This window comes from Apaloderma vittatum, unplaced genomic scaffold (genome assembly GCF_000703405.1).
Source record: "Apaloderma vittatum isolate BGI_N311 unplaced genomic scaffold, ASM70340v1 scaffold8847, whole genome shotgun sequence".
NCBI lineage: Eukaryota > Metazoa > Chordata > Aves > Trogoniformes > Trogonidae > Apaloderma > Apaloderma vittatum.
The window spans coordinates 3319-17134 of NW_009724510.1; the positions used below are offsets into that span (position 1 = coordinate 3319).

At 46.7% G+C, this 13816-nt stretch overlaps 1 protein-coding gene across 1 annotated transcript; it reads left to right on the top strand.

Annotated features, from left to right (window-relative positions):
- The first annotated feature begins 1536 nt into the window (after positions 1-1536).
- FOSL2 (FOS-like antigen 2) lies at positions 1537-7657 on the top strand. Its single transcript, XM_009872530.1, has 3 exons — positions 1537-1785; positions 5543-5650; positions 7148-7657. Exons 1-3 carry the CDS (start codon positions 1546-1548, stop codon positions 7655-7657), a joined length of 858 nt encoding a protein of 285 aa, XP_009870832.1. The 5' UTR covers positions 1537-1545.
- The last annotated feature ends 6159 nt before the right edge of the window (positions 7658-13816 follow it).

Below are 13816 nucleotides of genomic sequence, written 5' to 3' on the forward strand. Positions count from 1 at the left end.
TCCATAGTGTTGACAGTTTGCAGCTCTGGGCCTCTAGTTAATTGGGAGAGGTGACAAAGGTGGTGTACACTCTGAAATGTGAGCTATCCTTGAGGCTGTTTTGGACTTGAGCTTCAGGTGAATCTCTAAGGCTCTGGCAGGGCTTTTGTCAAGGTTTTGGTGTCAGCGTCACCCTGTCTGTGTAATTTCCTCATCTGCTTAACTTGATTCACTCCTTCCTTTCTTGCTAGATTTTGAACTGTCCAAAGCAGTAAGTTGGCATTTGTTGGTATTGAAACTGGATCTTCTGGACTCCAGGAGCTGGCATCTGGACTTCTTGTGGCTAATACTGGCCTGAAATGCTGTAGCTATCAGAAAGTAAAATACTATTTGCAGTAGCCTTGGTTTAACAAAGCACTTAAGGTGCTTGACTAGGCACACCCTGAAAAGGAAATCTGTGTTGAAGTACTGTCCCTTATCTGGGACGCTTACCTGAGCTGAGGTCAGGCTGATGCAAGGGCTTAGAGATCAGTGGTAGTGACGGCTGCTGGTCCTACAAGCCCTGTCCCTTGCACAGGGATTGCTGGAGCAGGGCACATCTGTCTGTAAAACCGAGTGTAACCATTGAAAGCCTTCTGAAGGAGCTCAGCATAGACAAAAGCATTCTTTCTCCCCTGCTTCCCCCCTCAGGGGACAAGTGATTGTTTTCCTTGCAGTTTAGTGCCAGCATATTATCCAGATGGATTTACCTCCGTCTGAAACAAGGTGTACGTGTATTTTGGAGATCATTACCTGCTGCCTTGGTTTTACTGCTGCCTTGTTTTGTCTAGACAGTGCAGAGAGCTGCAGGGAACTTGTCCGATCTGAATCCTAAGACCTATTTTATAGGCTGCTATTAAAATACATATCCTCGCACGTAACCATCCCAGGGCCGGGGTTCTTGCTCTGTGTGTGCGGCGAGCACAGAGCCACTGAACGAGAAGCAAGCGGCTGTTCTTGCCCTACCAAACCCTACATGGACTGAGCCCAAATTTCAGAGGAATCTTTTGGTAGAAGACGACTTTGCTCTGCTTGGTAATGGCATTTCAGAACTAAAGTTTCTCTTCCTTTTCTTTGGGCTGGCAGAGAAGTGTTTTTTTTTCTAGAAACTCCTTAATTCCTCTTTCACTCCATGCCAGAAAGAGCAGTGGGCACAGGCAGGAGGTGGCAGCGGTGGGGACGCTGCTCGGGAGGGCAGGCTGGTGTAGGGGATGTTGGGGTGGTGTGGCAAAAGATGAGGAAGGGAGCTGGGAGAAGGCAGGGCTGCTCGGGAGGGGAAGTGCCTGAGCCCAGCACCTTCCTCAGGGGGGCTGTGGCAGGCCGACCAGCCCAGGATGCTGCAGAGGCACTGGCAGCCAGTGCCTTTGCTTCAGGTGCTGCTTTGATCCTCACTACTGCTGCTCCTGATTGCTTACCTGGTTTCTGAGTAACCACTTATGTTCTGCTTCCATTGACGGTTTGTTCTTCTCTCTCTCTCTCTGTCTCCCCTTTTCCCCATGCTTTTCCTCCTAGAAATTTCGAGTAGATATGCCAGGATCAGGCAGTGCTTTTATTCCCACGATCAACGCCATCACAACCAGCCAAGACCTGCAGTGGATGGTCCAGCCCACTGTCATCACTTCCATGTCAAGCCCTTACTCTCGCTCGCACCCCTACAGCCATCCGCTGCCCCCGCTGTCCTCGGTGGCGGGACACACAGCCCTTCAGCGACCTGGGGTGATCAAAACCATCGGGACCACAGTTGGCCGGAGACGAAGAGACGAGCAGGTAATCACGGCGAGGAGGGCGGCTGAGCGTGCCTCTAAAACAGGCGTACAGAGATTTCCCCACACACTCTTCTTGGGATCTCCCAACCCCCTGGGGGAGCGCTAAGGTCTGTCCCCTGCACTGTACAGGTGCTGAGGTTTCTCAGGGTGATGTAGGGTGTAAGCTGGAGGGTGATTTTACTGCTGCTTCCTCATTGTATGGTGAGACTTACCCAATCTCCATCAAACACTTTGCACCACCGGGCCGCGTTGCGGCTCAGTTTCAAAAGCAGGTGAAACTCTGAAGCTGAGCCCTCGGTTTCAGTTTGAGTGTCTCTGCTGCTCCAGGCAGAAGGAAACATCTGAGCAAGCAGAGGAGTTTTTACTAGGTCCTTTATGAATCTGACACCTAAATTACGTCAGCTGGTGTTTTAGATCTGCTCTGTGGCAGCTAGCCCTGTTCCAATCTGCTTTTGAGTGATAACACCAGTATCAGTCCGTATCATGCAGGGAGGAACAGCTTCCCTATAGAGCACCTTGACTCTAGTGGCAAGAGCCTTCTGGTTGTCTGGTGTGCAAATCCACTTTTCCACTGCAAACATGTAATCACTTGATCTCTTTACAGTGGTGGCATGAGGACCAGATGATCTCCAGAAGTCCCTTCCAACCCCTAACATTCTTTGATCCCATAAGCAGAGGCTTTTCTATTTCCAACCCAGTGGCATGTTCGTAGCTGGGATGGGGTGGCTTGTACCATTGCTTCCCTGTGCTCAGCCTCCCGATGGGATTATCATGCTGGGACCCTGGATTCTGTGCTGGGGCAGGGCAGTGGACTAGATGCAGGCATCTCATCTGCTGGAAATCCCTTCAGCCCTGTCAATCTCTTCTTAGTAAGAAACAGTGTTCTCTAGGGCTGTCTCGTGAATAGCTATCTACAGTGCTGGGCTGACTTCTTTTTAAAAAACAAACAAACCAAAAAACACAACCAAATAATCTAGATCTCCACGAATTGCTCCCGAGCAGCGGTTGTGTGGGTCACTGCAGAACAGTGTAATGAGACGCACAGCACACTCTCAGTACACGAGCACACACTATTGCATGAGGTCTGTTTCTAATAAGACTTACCAGCCCTACTTTTACTTCCACGTCATCTGTTTTGATTCACAGTCTGGTTATTTTATGTGGAGTCTCTGCCTGGTTTAGACCTAAGAGGCAGGGAAGGGGTTAAAGTCATTTGTCCAGACGAAGCTGCACCTCTGCACTGGAAGTTGGTATGGGTGGACTGAGGGCCCGTTTTCAGGAGGAAAGATGGGGCAGCCATGGTGGTTCGGGTACGTGCCAGCCCTTTCCACCATCTGGAGCTACCTCCCAGTTCCCTGCATGCAGGGCTGGTGTCCAAAGACGGGGAAGCTCTCACGAGAACTGGGGGAATAATTAGCAACAACTAATTTGTTTGACAAATGCTGCCTCTGTGTTCACAAATTGGCCGTGAAGAGATCACCATATTCTGTGCTTTATTTGTTGTTCAGAGTTATTTGCTGAAGGATGCCTGCCAAGCAATTCCTGGCCTGTGGCTTGTTTGCAAGCTGTTCATTGTGGGTCATTCAAAGCCAAGTCCTTTTGATTAGACACGTGCTAAGGCAGTACCCGGGTGCTTTACCGTGGCTCTTTGGCTCGGGCTTCCACTGTTGGTGCTTTGAACACCGCATCGGAGTGCCTTTTTGGAAAACATTGTGTAACGCTTTATGAAAAGAGCTTGTTTTGATGAACATTTCTGCCAGTGAATGCACGTATTGGGCTTGGACAAGCTACAGATAACGCGTACAGCAGGGGCACGAAGAGTGCCAAATCCAACCGCTTTCATACAAATCCAGCAACCGCTGACATAATATTCCTTTTTAGACCCAGCGTAACGTTAAGCATATCCAGATTAGGGGCTTCAGCTCTGGCTATAAGATTTTTGCAAAGCATAGTCTCAGAGACACATAATTTAAAAACAACTGAAGGTCCTGCTAGTAGAAATTTCAGTCCCAACATTACTTCAACGAGCTCTATACTTCTAAAGTATGAAAGGGTTCTTGAAAACCGTACACAGAGGTCCCAAGTCAGCACAGAATCCATGTGCCTGCTTAGTGCTTTGCTGTACTACAGATACTTGCATGCAAATACTTTTTCACCCTGCACACATAACGGGCTGGAAAGTGAGCAGGCAGAGCTGTAATGGGGAGAGTGGTGCCTGAGGAGGCTCCTTTCTGGGGAGGAATATGCCAAAACCCTGCTGGCTGCTGCTCAGCAGGGTGGAGGTATCCCCCCCCGCCCCAAGATGAAGCGCTGGAATCTGATGATGGAAAAGCTTTCACTCCCCAAACCTGTGTCCTGAAGTCCTAGAAGTGCTTGTGTGCATCCCAGGGCTCATGCTGCATGCAGGTGAAATTGCAGGCACCGAATGGATCCCGGAAAAAAAAAAAAAGGCAGAACTGAGCGAGGGGAATTCCCAGAGGCTGAAGTAAACTCCCCAAAACTGCAAAGATCGAAATCATAGAATCATAGAATGGCCTAGGCTGGAAGGGGAAATTAAGGAAATAAACCAAAACAAACTAGAATGAGGTTAGAGTAAAACTAACACTAAGAAGAAAAGAGAGTAAAAGGGTGAATGTCTCATTTGTGATTTTGACAGCCGCTGAAGATATTAAAAATGAAAGCTTTTATGAAAAGGTTTTTCTTTCCATTCTCCGCTGGCGCTACGTGAGATCTGGCATACGCTGTGCAGGGCGCTCATCTCACTTCTGTTTCTAGTCACCGGGCCAAAGCCCCCATGGCACACACCGGCCGGTGAGGTTGACGTGCAGGGCACGAGGTCAGTCCGCGGCAGAGGAGGATGCACGGCCAAGAGTGTGCTGTGAATCCCCACGGTGGCCTCTTTGCACCGGCTCCTGCATGCCGTGTGCCGCAGCGGTGAGCCGGGACACACCAGCCCCCTTCATGCACTGCTGTCCCAGCTGCCCAGCCTTGGCAGTGGCTCAAGCCTATCTGCTGCTGCCGGGGTTTGTAAAAACCTTGTCTCAAACCTCCAGAGCTAGGTCTGACCTGACCAGATCTTGTGGGCTCCTGCTCACTTCCTCTGGTTTCGCAAGAGTGTCGCTCTGTGGGTTTCTATGGAATTGCTCCTGATTTACATCAGTGAGGATGTCAGCCGGCTTCAGGAAGGCCTTGATATCACTGGAGCCTTGCCTGCTGATGCAAGAAGCACAGTGTGTTATCTCGCTGAGTGCTCAAAAATCTGAGGTCAGATTTTTGGGTGGTATAAATCATTGTTGCTTCACGGGCTTCATGGGAGCTCTGCTGATTTCCCTGTCTCCCCCTCCACCCCATCCCCGACCTTCAAGCTAGCAACTATTTTTGTGTGGGAAGCAGCAGATATTTTCTTTCAAGAACGAGGCACTTACAACATAGTGCTCTGGTTTTGCTTAATGTACCACCCAAGTTGTGAAACAATCAGAGCATCTTTTATCTGTTTGGCCTTGGTGCAGATTCACTGTCCTCTTACACAATCTTCCCCCTGCTCCCCGCTCCATCTTCTCCTCACCCTTCTGCTAAGACCCGGTCCAGGCAGAGGTACTGTGCACTTTCATCTTCTGCTGACATCAGTGAAGAGGGAGAGCGCTCAGCATCCTGCTGGATCAGGCCTTTTCTCCTTTGTGTTGCGGTTAAATCCTCACAAACTTCAAGGAATGCCTTGCTCAGATCTGATTGTGGGTTTTCTTGGCGCTTGCCCACAGCTGTCGCCCGAGGAAGAAGAGAAGCGAAGGATCCGGAGAGAGAGGAACAAGTTGGCAGCTGCTAAGTGTCGTAACAGGCGTCGAGAGCTAACAGAGAAACTCCAGGCGGTACGTGTTCTCCATACGTTCCTCCTTCCTTGTCGCCTGCCCTTTGGACCAGCTCGAAGGGCATTGTTCTTCCTCCATTCGAGGAAGATGCTACAAAACACACACTGCATTCCCCTTTCAAGGCTGCTCGGTGGCATTGCTCTTACATCAATGGTGATGAGGGGTCAAGCCTGGAGCTCAGGACCCTAATTTGTCTTGCTGACTGCCGAAAATTCCCTAGGAGCTCTCTTCCCTTCTAGATTGCCTTCCCTCTCAACTAGCCTAAGTCTCACTACCTCTGGTCTCCCTCCATAAGTGAAAATAAAAATGCCTCCAAGGGAGGCTTTAAGGACAAAAGCACTGAAGAGAGTAGGATCATCTGAAAGGAGTAGAAGACACGGCAGATGTTACGTGTACCTAACAAAACTACATCCTTCAGCCTGACCTTTCTTTGGTAAGGGTAACTGATTTCTTGCAGAAAAAGGAAGCACCACAGAGACCTGTGGTCTGTGTCACAGAGGAAATAAGTAGTTAAGCTGGAAAATGTAGGTATGAGCACAAGAATCGTGGGGTGGGTAAGGGACTGGCTGAAGAGGAAGCAAGGATGAGTTGTGTTGAAAGAGGCTGGAGGGAAGGCTCCAGCGTTCCCCTTCAAGAACCAGGCTGGGGTTGGTTTTATTCAATGATCTTATTAACAATTTCAGCAGCAGTGAAAGCACACCAGTGAAACGTGCTGCTGACTCGAATTTGGGAGGTATTCTCAGTGTAGGGGAGGCAGGACATCGTATAAGAAGAATTTAAGGATTGTCATGACTAAAGTAATAGAAGTGAGAGGAGTGAAAAGTGGCAGGTCATATCCTGAAGGACTGAGGGCAAGTTCTTTGTGAAATGGTGAGCTCCACACACAGGAAGCTACTAATTGCTTACAGATTGACTATGAGCCACCAGTGTGATATGACCTTGGGAAATGCATTTACATGGTAAATATATTAATTCTAGAATGCATCAAGAGATGGTCCAGCGGAGGTGAAAATGTTAGACCTTTGTGCAAGAGTCAGGCAAGTGTCAGACCTGGCAAATGCACTACAGAAAGAAAATGGAAACAGTTTAGAGATTGCTGTACACTAGCTTTGTCTAAATAAAACTCATATGATTTACCTAGCACAAAAAATGACAGGAGATCTGTGTCTTCTCTGCTAAGATGTCTGTCAGGCAGACAGCAAGGGACAAGAGTGAAGTCACAGGCCAAGACAGAGTGGTGGAATCTGGCTGTGAGAAAATTAAGATGAACTCAGGAGTAGAATATTTATACCCTTAGATTGAAGAATTTTGGGAATAGCCTGGTAGACACATGAAACACAAGATACTCGGCTGTCAATCACCTGGTGCCTGCTTGGGTCATGAAGAGGCTGAGGTGAATATGTCTATGCCAGATGGGAACTGAACTTGATGACCATGTTCCAGGTGAGGAGTAGTTCTAGAGCCTCTGATACTCACTTATTCCCCTTTTGTATGCAGGAAACTGAAGTGCTGGAGGAGGAGAAGTCCGTGCTGCAAAAGGAGATCGCTGAGCTCCAGAAGGAGAAGGAAAAGCTGGAGTTTATGCTGGTGGCTCACAGCCCTGTGTGCAAAATTAGCCCTGAGGAACGTCGGAGCCCACCATCCAGCAGCCTCCAGAGTGTTCGGACTGGAGCAAGCGGAGCAGTGGTGGTGAAGCAGGAGCCTGTGGAGGAAGAGATCCCATCCTCCTCTTTGGTCCTTGACAAAGCCCAGAGGTCTGTCATTAAGCCCATCAGCATTGCTGGAGGTTTTTATGGGGAGGAGGCACTCAACACTCCCATTGTGGTGACCTCAACACCAGCCATCACTCCTGGCTCCTCCAACTTGGTGTTCACCTACCCCAACGTGTTGGATCAGGAGTCTCCTCTTTCCCCATCCGAGTCCTGCTCCAAAGCTCACCGGAGGAGCAGCAGCAGCGGTGACCAGTCCTCGGATTCCTTGAACTCTCCCACCTTGCTGGCATTGTAATCCCCCTGTGGCCCCCCATTTTGCCAGTGTGTTACATCCTCCCTCAGCACCATGGGGGGAGCTCCCCTCCACGGGATTAGAGACAGGCACAGGATCGTTCAAGCACAAGGGCAGCAAGAACAAGGATGGGGAAGTGCTGCAGCTCCAGGAAGGAGAGCGAGGACCAATGCCAGCTCCCTGGAGGCAGGAAACGGCAAGGGTGGGACTGACACGCCAGGACTGTTTGGAGAGGGTGATGTCCCCTCTGTAGGGACTGCCTATGGAAACATCTTCATGGCCGTAGTGGACTTGGGGAGCACTCCCGGCCAGGACTAAAGGCGAGCTGCAGACAGTTGCTAGTCGTCCCTTTCCTTTGTGAATTGATCTGATCGGTTGTGCTCTGTGCTTAGATCATTCTGGTTAGTTGATCTTACAAATTATCTATTTCCCTCTCTCTCTCTCTCTTTCTCTCTCTCTCTCTCTCTCTCTCTGCGCTTGTCATTTCCAATGTTGTTGATCCCATGACATTTCATCCAGTTGCTCTGAACTCTAAAGGCTTGTTAGGATCTTTCCTCTTGGGATGGGCTGTGGGAAGCATGTAGGGCAGCCCAGGAAGGGGGGGATGGCTGGGAGAGGTGGGACCAAGAGGAGCCTGAGGGCTCAGCAGCAAGGAAGAACTCATAGCTCTGGCCTGGAGCAGAGACAGCAGGAGGCTCATGCGGAAGCCTTTCTATTTTAAAATGTAGATATATTTATCCCCTTGGGCTCCTCAAAAAACAAGTTAGCATCTCAGGGCCAAAGCAGCATCAGAAAAGCTGCTGGGCTGGCACTTAGAGTGTCTTTGGCAGAGTTCTACCCCAGTTTGGTGGATATCGAATCTGCTGCTTGTTGTTTACTTTTCCTGGGCTGCCCGCTGTCTAGGGAGTACTGCATCTTCTTCCCCATCAGGGCTCCTGACTCAGAGGCTGATCTCTTCCTGTTAGTACATCCTCCCCTCCCCTTGGCCATATTTGCAGAACATGCTATTGAAAAAGAGGAGGCACCACGTGCCTATAAATCTGGGATGGAGACTGGCAGCGGGTAAGACGATGAAACTATCTGGCTGCACCCTTACTGACTTTTTAATTGTTGGGAAACAAAGTGCTGCACATCCACCAGTTGATACAAGTGCATGTTGTTTGCTCAGAGATTCCCAGTTTCTGAGGTTGTGGGGGAAGGCAGTGGTCCAACCTCCAGCACAGCACAGGCCACAAGGCGCTCCTGACCGGGCAGGAATGGCATGGTTGAAGTGATGACCTGTCTGAGGTAGAACAGAGCTTCTGATAACCTCTGCTCATGAATGACAAATTGACACCTTGGTCTTTGGCCTCTGGTTCTGGTGTTGGTTTTTGTGGGGTTTTTGCATTGTACTTGATCTGGTTTTGTCAAAGTTGATTGGCCAGAAGACAAAAAACAAATCAGAAGGCTCTTTCTCTAGCTCTGGGTCCTTGTCTTCTCCAACCTTTGAGCTTTGCTGCTACTACTAAGTGCTCACAGAGGGCACAAGCTCTCCAGCACTGATGTTCACAGCTGGAAACAGTAAAGTGTGTAACCTATTCCCACTCGGATCCAAGCTCAGTTCCTGTTGATGTCAAGGCACTGACAATCCGTGACCATGTTTGGATTGCCCAGTTTGCCAGCTAAGCCGCTTAGGGGATAGCTCTTTGATCCTGCCTGTTGAAGCTGTGGTGGCAGCTATTTATTTTGATGTGAGATTTTCTTGTTCTTTTATATTTTATTTTATTTTTAATCAACTGAAACTAGGATATTTCTTGGTCAGGCTGGACCTGGAGAAATGCAATATGTGATTATGGGGCCAGTCCTGCAAGATGCTAAACTGCTGCAGTCCCAACCAACACCACTGGGAATTATTAGGGTTCAGTCTTGTGGAACTGGACCTTTACTCAGCAGGGCTGGCTTCCCTTAAACTCTGGCCACTGCCCGTTCCTTGGGTCATTTCAAAGGGGCGCTACTTTGGCTCTAAAGGTAGACTTTGCTTTTTCGTTATTACTGTAATTTTTAAACCCAGGTATTTACCAAACCTGCCAGAAATAGAAAGATATGAGAGATTTTTTTTTTCATCATAAAGCTGATTTTTCAGGCTTTTTCTTTATTGTTTGAACACTTCTATCATTATACCGATATTAGAAATTTCAAATTGAGCTGGTATAATGGTAAGCAAAACTGTTAAAGGAGTTCTCTTGTACTTATATGAACATAAAAACTTCCTTTTTATAAAGTAGGCCTTAAACTTCCCATAGTTAGCACAGAGGATCCTGTTTTTATGGGGTCTTATGTAGCAGATATCGCTTTAGGTGAAACTGCTGCTTCTCCAACTGTCTTCATTTTGCCAGATGCTTGTTTGGGCCAGTCTGGACTGAGAATCTAAAACTGTTCAGTAAAACGTCTCTGCATGTACTTTCCAACCATTTCTGAGCAGGATGCAACGTTGACAAGTGGTGAATCCTAAAGTGATGCAGCTACTTTTGAGGCCAGCTGACCAGGGTCACTGTCTCCTGGGAGATCAGGAGCATCTATACTAAGGGGTTTCAGGAAGTCAGGTGCCTCCTCAAACCCTAATGGAATCACAAACTCCTACCTTTGCTTTTGCTCACTGGATGATTGGCAAAAGGAGCTGCACCTAGCCCTTGCCCACTGTGTGCTGCCTTGTCATTGACCTTCTCACAGACAGGATAGGACAGTCCATTTTTCTGTCCTGTGATACTGACGGAAGCCGCGTGAGGCTGCTCAGAAAAAGAGGATTATTTTCTGCAATAGAGAAAAAGCTCCAAATACCTTGTGCTTGCCTATTTTGTCCCTCAAATCTCTCAGAGGATGTCTGTGTTGGGATCACTGGTCTCCTGCGTTCTGTATTTGTGGATCAGCCTTACTTTTGTTTAGTTTCTAGCAGACAGGTACAACTTGAGCTCTGCTGCTGATTTTATCTGGCCCTGCGTTCTTCTTTTTGGGTTTACTAGTGTACTTTTTGGGAATTGACTGTCTTCCCCATCCCCAAAACAGTATTTTCCATGAGATCCTTCCCTGCTGATTCCTAAATGTAGTGTCTCCGTGTTCTGCATGTAATGGGGATGTGGGAGCCTTTATAACTAGAGTTGTTGAAGTCAATAGAAAAAGGCCCAGGGAATTTCAGCTGGTATTGGGTCAACCCCCAAGTTACTGGCCCAACAAAGCCTCTAATAACAAACTAATCAATGCCAAACTGGGAGGAGCAGTAGCAGCTGCATTGAAGAAAACATTCCGCTTTCGGGTGATGTTTGCCATTCCAGTTTTGCCCTTGTTCCTCCTTCCCCCTTCCCAGTTGTGGCATTGCCTTCATACATTCCTTTCTTGTAGGTATGGAGGCTGGGTAAGTCTCAAACTGCTTGTGGTGTGGTGGGATTTGGGACCAACATGCTGGGGACAGTAGCTTTCTGTTATGTTTTTATAATTATTATTTAAATGATCTATTTAGTTCACCTGAACCTTTAATTTTGCTGCTTACTGTATGTAGGATCCACCTGGCCTTTATCCTAAATGAAAAGAAAAAAACAAAATGAAAACAAACCTAAGACACCCCCTTCCTCCATGGTATCTTATTATTTATTGGCAGGCTGCTGTCTTGTGCCTGCTCCAGAAGATCTGCCTACCATTAATTTAACATCCTCCCAACTCACATTCCTGGTGTTTGGTTGTTGCTTCTTTTTATTTTTATCTTTTTTAATTCTAAAACAGACTTCTGAATTGTAAGAAATCTTACTATGACACTTGCAGGTTCACTTTCATTAGGAAGGCCAAGTCAAACATTTTAAGAGGTGGGGGGAACAATCTACATTTTATTTCTTATTTATTTATCGTGTTTACATCTTTTTTTCTGTTCAAGACTTGGATATAATAAAGAAAGCATTAAAAATACTCCAATCTTCTTCTTTTTTTAGGCTAATAATTTTTTTGATTCTTTAAATAAAAAAATCTAGGGTTTGTTTTTGTCTGTATAAAATGTAAAAAGAGATATGTTTCTAAAGATGCATTAACATTCCTCTGTGAACAGTAGGTGGAGTTGAGGACAAATCTCAGAATACAAGATAATAATAAAATCCCATCCTGTTTTACTTAATTGTTCCCCTCCTATCCTGTATAATTAAAGGGTTATTCCACTTTCTTGTTTGTGGCTACTTGATATTAAAACCATATTAAAATGTGTAGAAAATAGGTATCCAGTTGTTTTTGCTCAGTGAGAGGATAAACTGTTGTATATATCTTGATATACTGTGTAGTTCAAAGTAACATCAATAAGGGATAGTGCATCTTTATTAGAGTGATAAGTTATTAGTGTCACTAAAGTCTACTTTAAGATCCTCAGATACAGAAAGGGCCTGATCCCGATTCCACCCGCCTGGGGGCGAATTGAAAGCATTGGTGGCATTTTGACGCTGCAAAGCGGGTGTCAGAGGTAGAATCAAGCCTCAGCGATTAATAGGTGACCATGAGGATTATTGAAGGTTTGGGGGCACCATTATCTTTTTTCCTTTTTTCCTCAAAAGTTTTAGATCATGGTTTTCCTGTTTTTTGTTTTCTTGTTTGCAGTGAAGTAGTTTCTGCCAAGGAGGTTCTTTAAGGTGACTGCTGAGTCGGGACGACCCTTCTGTGCGTGTCGTGATCTCGGTATCGTTCTTGCAGTCCTGGAGAGTCTCAGCTCTGAGACGTTCTCTCTGGTGTTGTCTCTTTTCTGTTCTTGTTATTTGACTGAATTACTGGCCTACAGTATTTGCACTAAAAAAAAAAAAAAGCTTGTTAGAGAAAGCTTGCTGCTATGAAAGAAAGAACATATTAAAATGGTTTTGCTTTTAAAATTTTAACTGAGTAGCATTTTGTAGAATAAAATCAATTTAGACTGAAAAGAAAAAAAAGACTTTTCTTTTTTTCCTCTGCACTTTGCCCCCGCCCTGGCTCCTTTCTTTTCCTCCTGTTCCTCAGTGGTGTGATGTTCCCCCCTTCTCCTTTGGTGCTCAGTTGTAATGATTGGCTGTATTGTTGACTATGCTGCTGAGAGTTATGACACTTGTAAATCTTGTTTTAATGACATTGTGGACACTCTTTTGTATAGCAAGAGCTAACTGGAGTTCCTCTCTGTTAACTGAAGTCATTAAAAAGCTCCCTTTGCCATGAACAATTAATAGCTCGCATGTTCCTTCACTATGAATAAATGAGTACAGCGTTACCAGGTGCCCAGTTATAGCACATTTCAGGGCTTCTTTCATTAGGGCAGCTGCAATCCAGACAGCTGTTAGCTGCAACAATGGTAAATGAGGCAGAGGCTAGTAGAGCAGACCACCTGGGCTAAAAGGCAAACAATGCTTTAATCCTTTCATCTCATCTTCAAAAAGAAAGAGATAGAGATAGAAAAGGTGTGCTGAGGTGATTTTTTTTTTTTTTTTTTTTTTTAAAATCCACCTCCTTGGCGAGAAGGACTCAACGCTTCTGTTCTGAAAACCTGGGATGGAGAGCATGGTTTCTTCACTGGCAGTAAGGAAGGGGTTAAGATGAGATTCCCTTGCTTGCCTGGGAAGAACTGGAGGGAGAGGAACCCAGATGCACCAGGTTAGGAGTGGAGGATCTCATATCCAAGTCAAAAAAGAAACAGTGGTGGGGAGGAGATATTAGGTGAGTCATGGCTAGCCAAGCTGGCACCAGGCCAAGCTGATCCTTACTCATAGGTTTCCTTAGGAGTAATGTCTGCTTTGGCTTCCTGCTGGTCCCTGTCCCTCTTTTTTTTTTTCTTCCACCTCTTTTTTTGTTTTTAACCCCTGTGTTCTCACAGTGACATGGGGAAGGAGATGAGAGATGTTGGGAGTAGGTTATGTGGCTGTTCTCTCAAAATATTTGTGAAGTCGTGGGGAATGCTGGAGATATCAGTCACCAGAATGGGGAATATGTGCTCATGCCTGTGTGAAGTGAGCTCAGAGGTCAGGAATCCGTATCATAGGAAAGTTGACATGAAGTCAACATAGGAGGGCTTGGGCTGTAGAGCTGGAGGCAGCCTTAGGGTGTCCTGCAGGGTCAAGGATGACATGAGGTGAGGGAGAACTTTTGGAAGGCTTTTTCTAGATGCACTTGTCCTGGTTGGGCTGAAGGAAAAGGTAG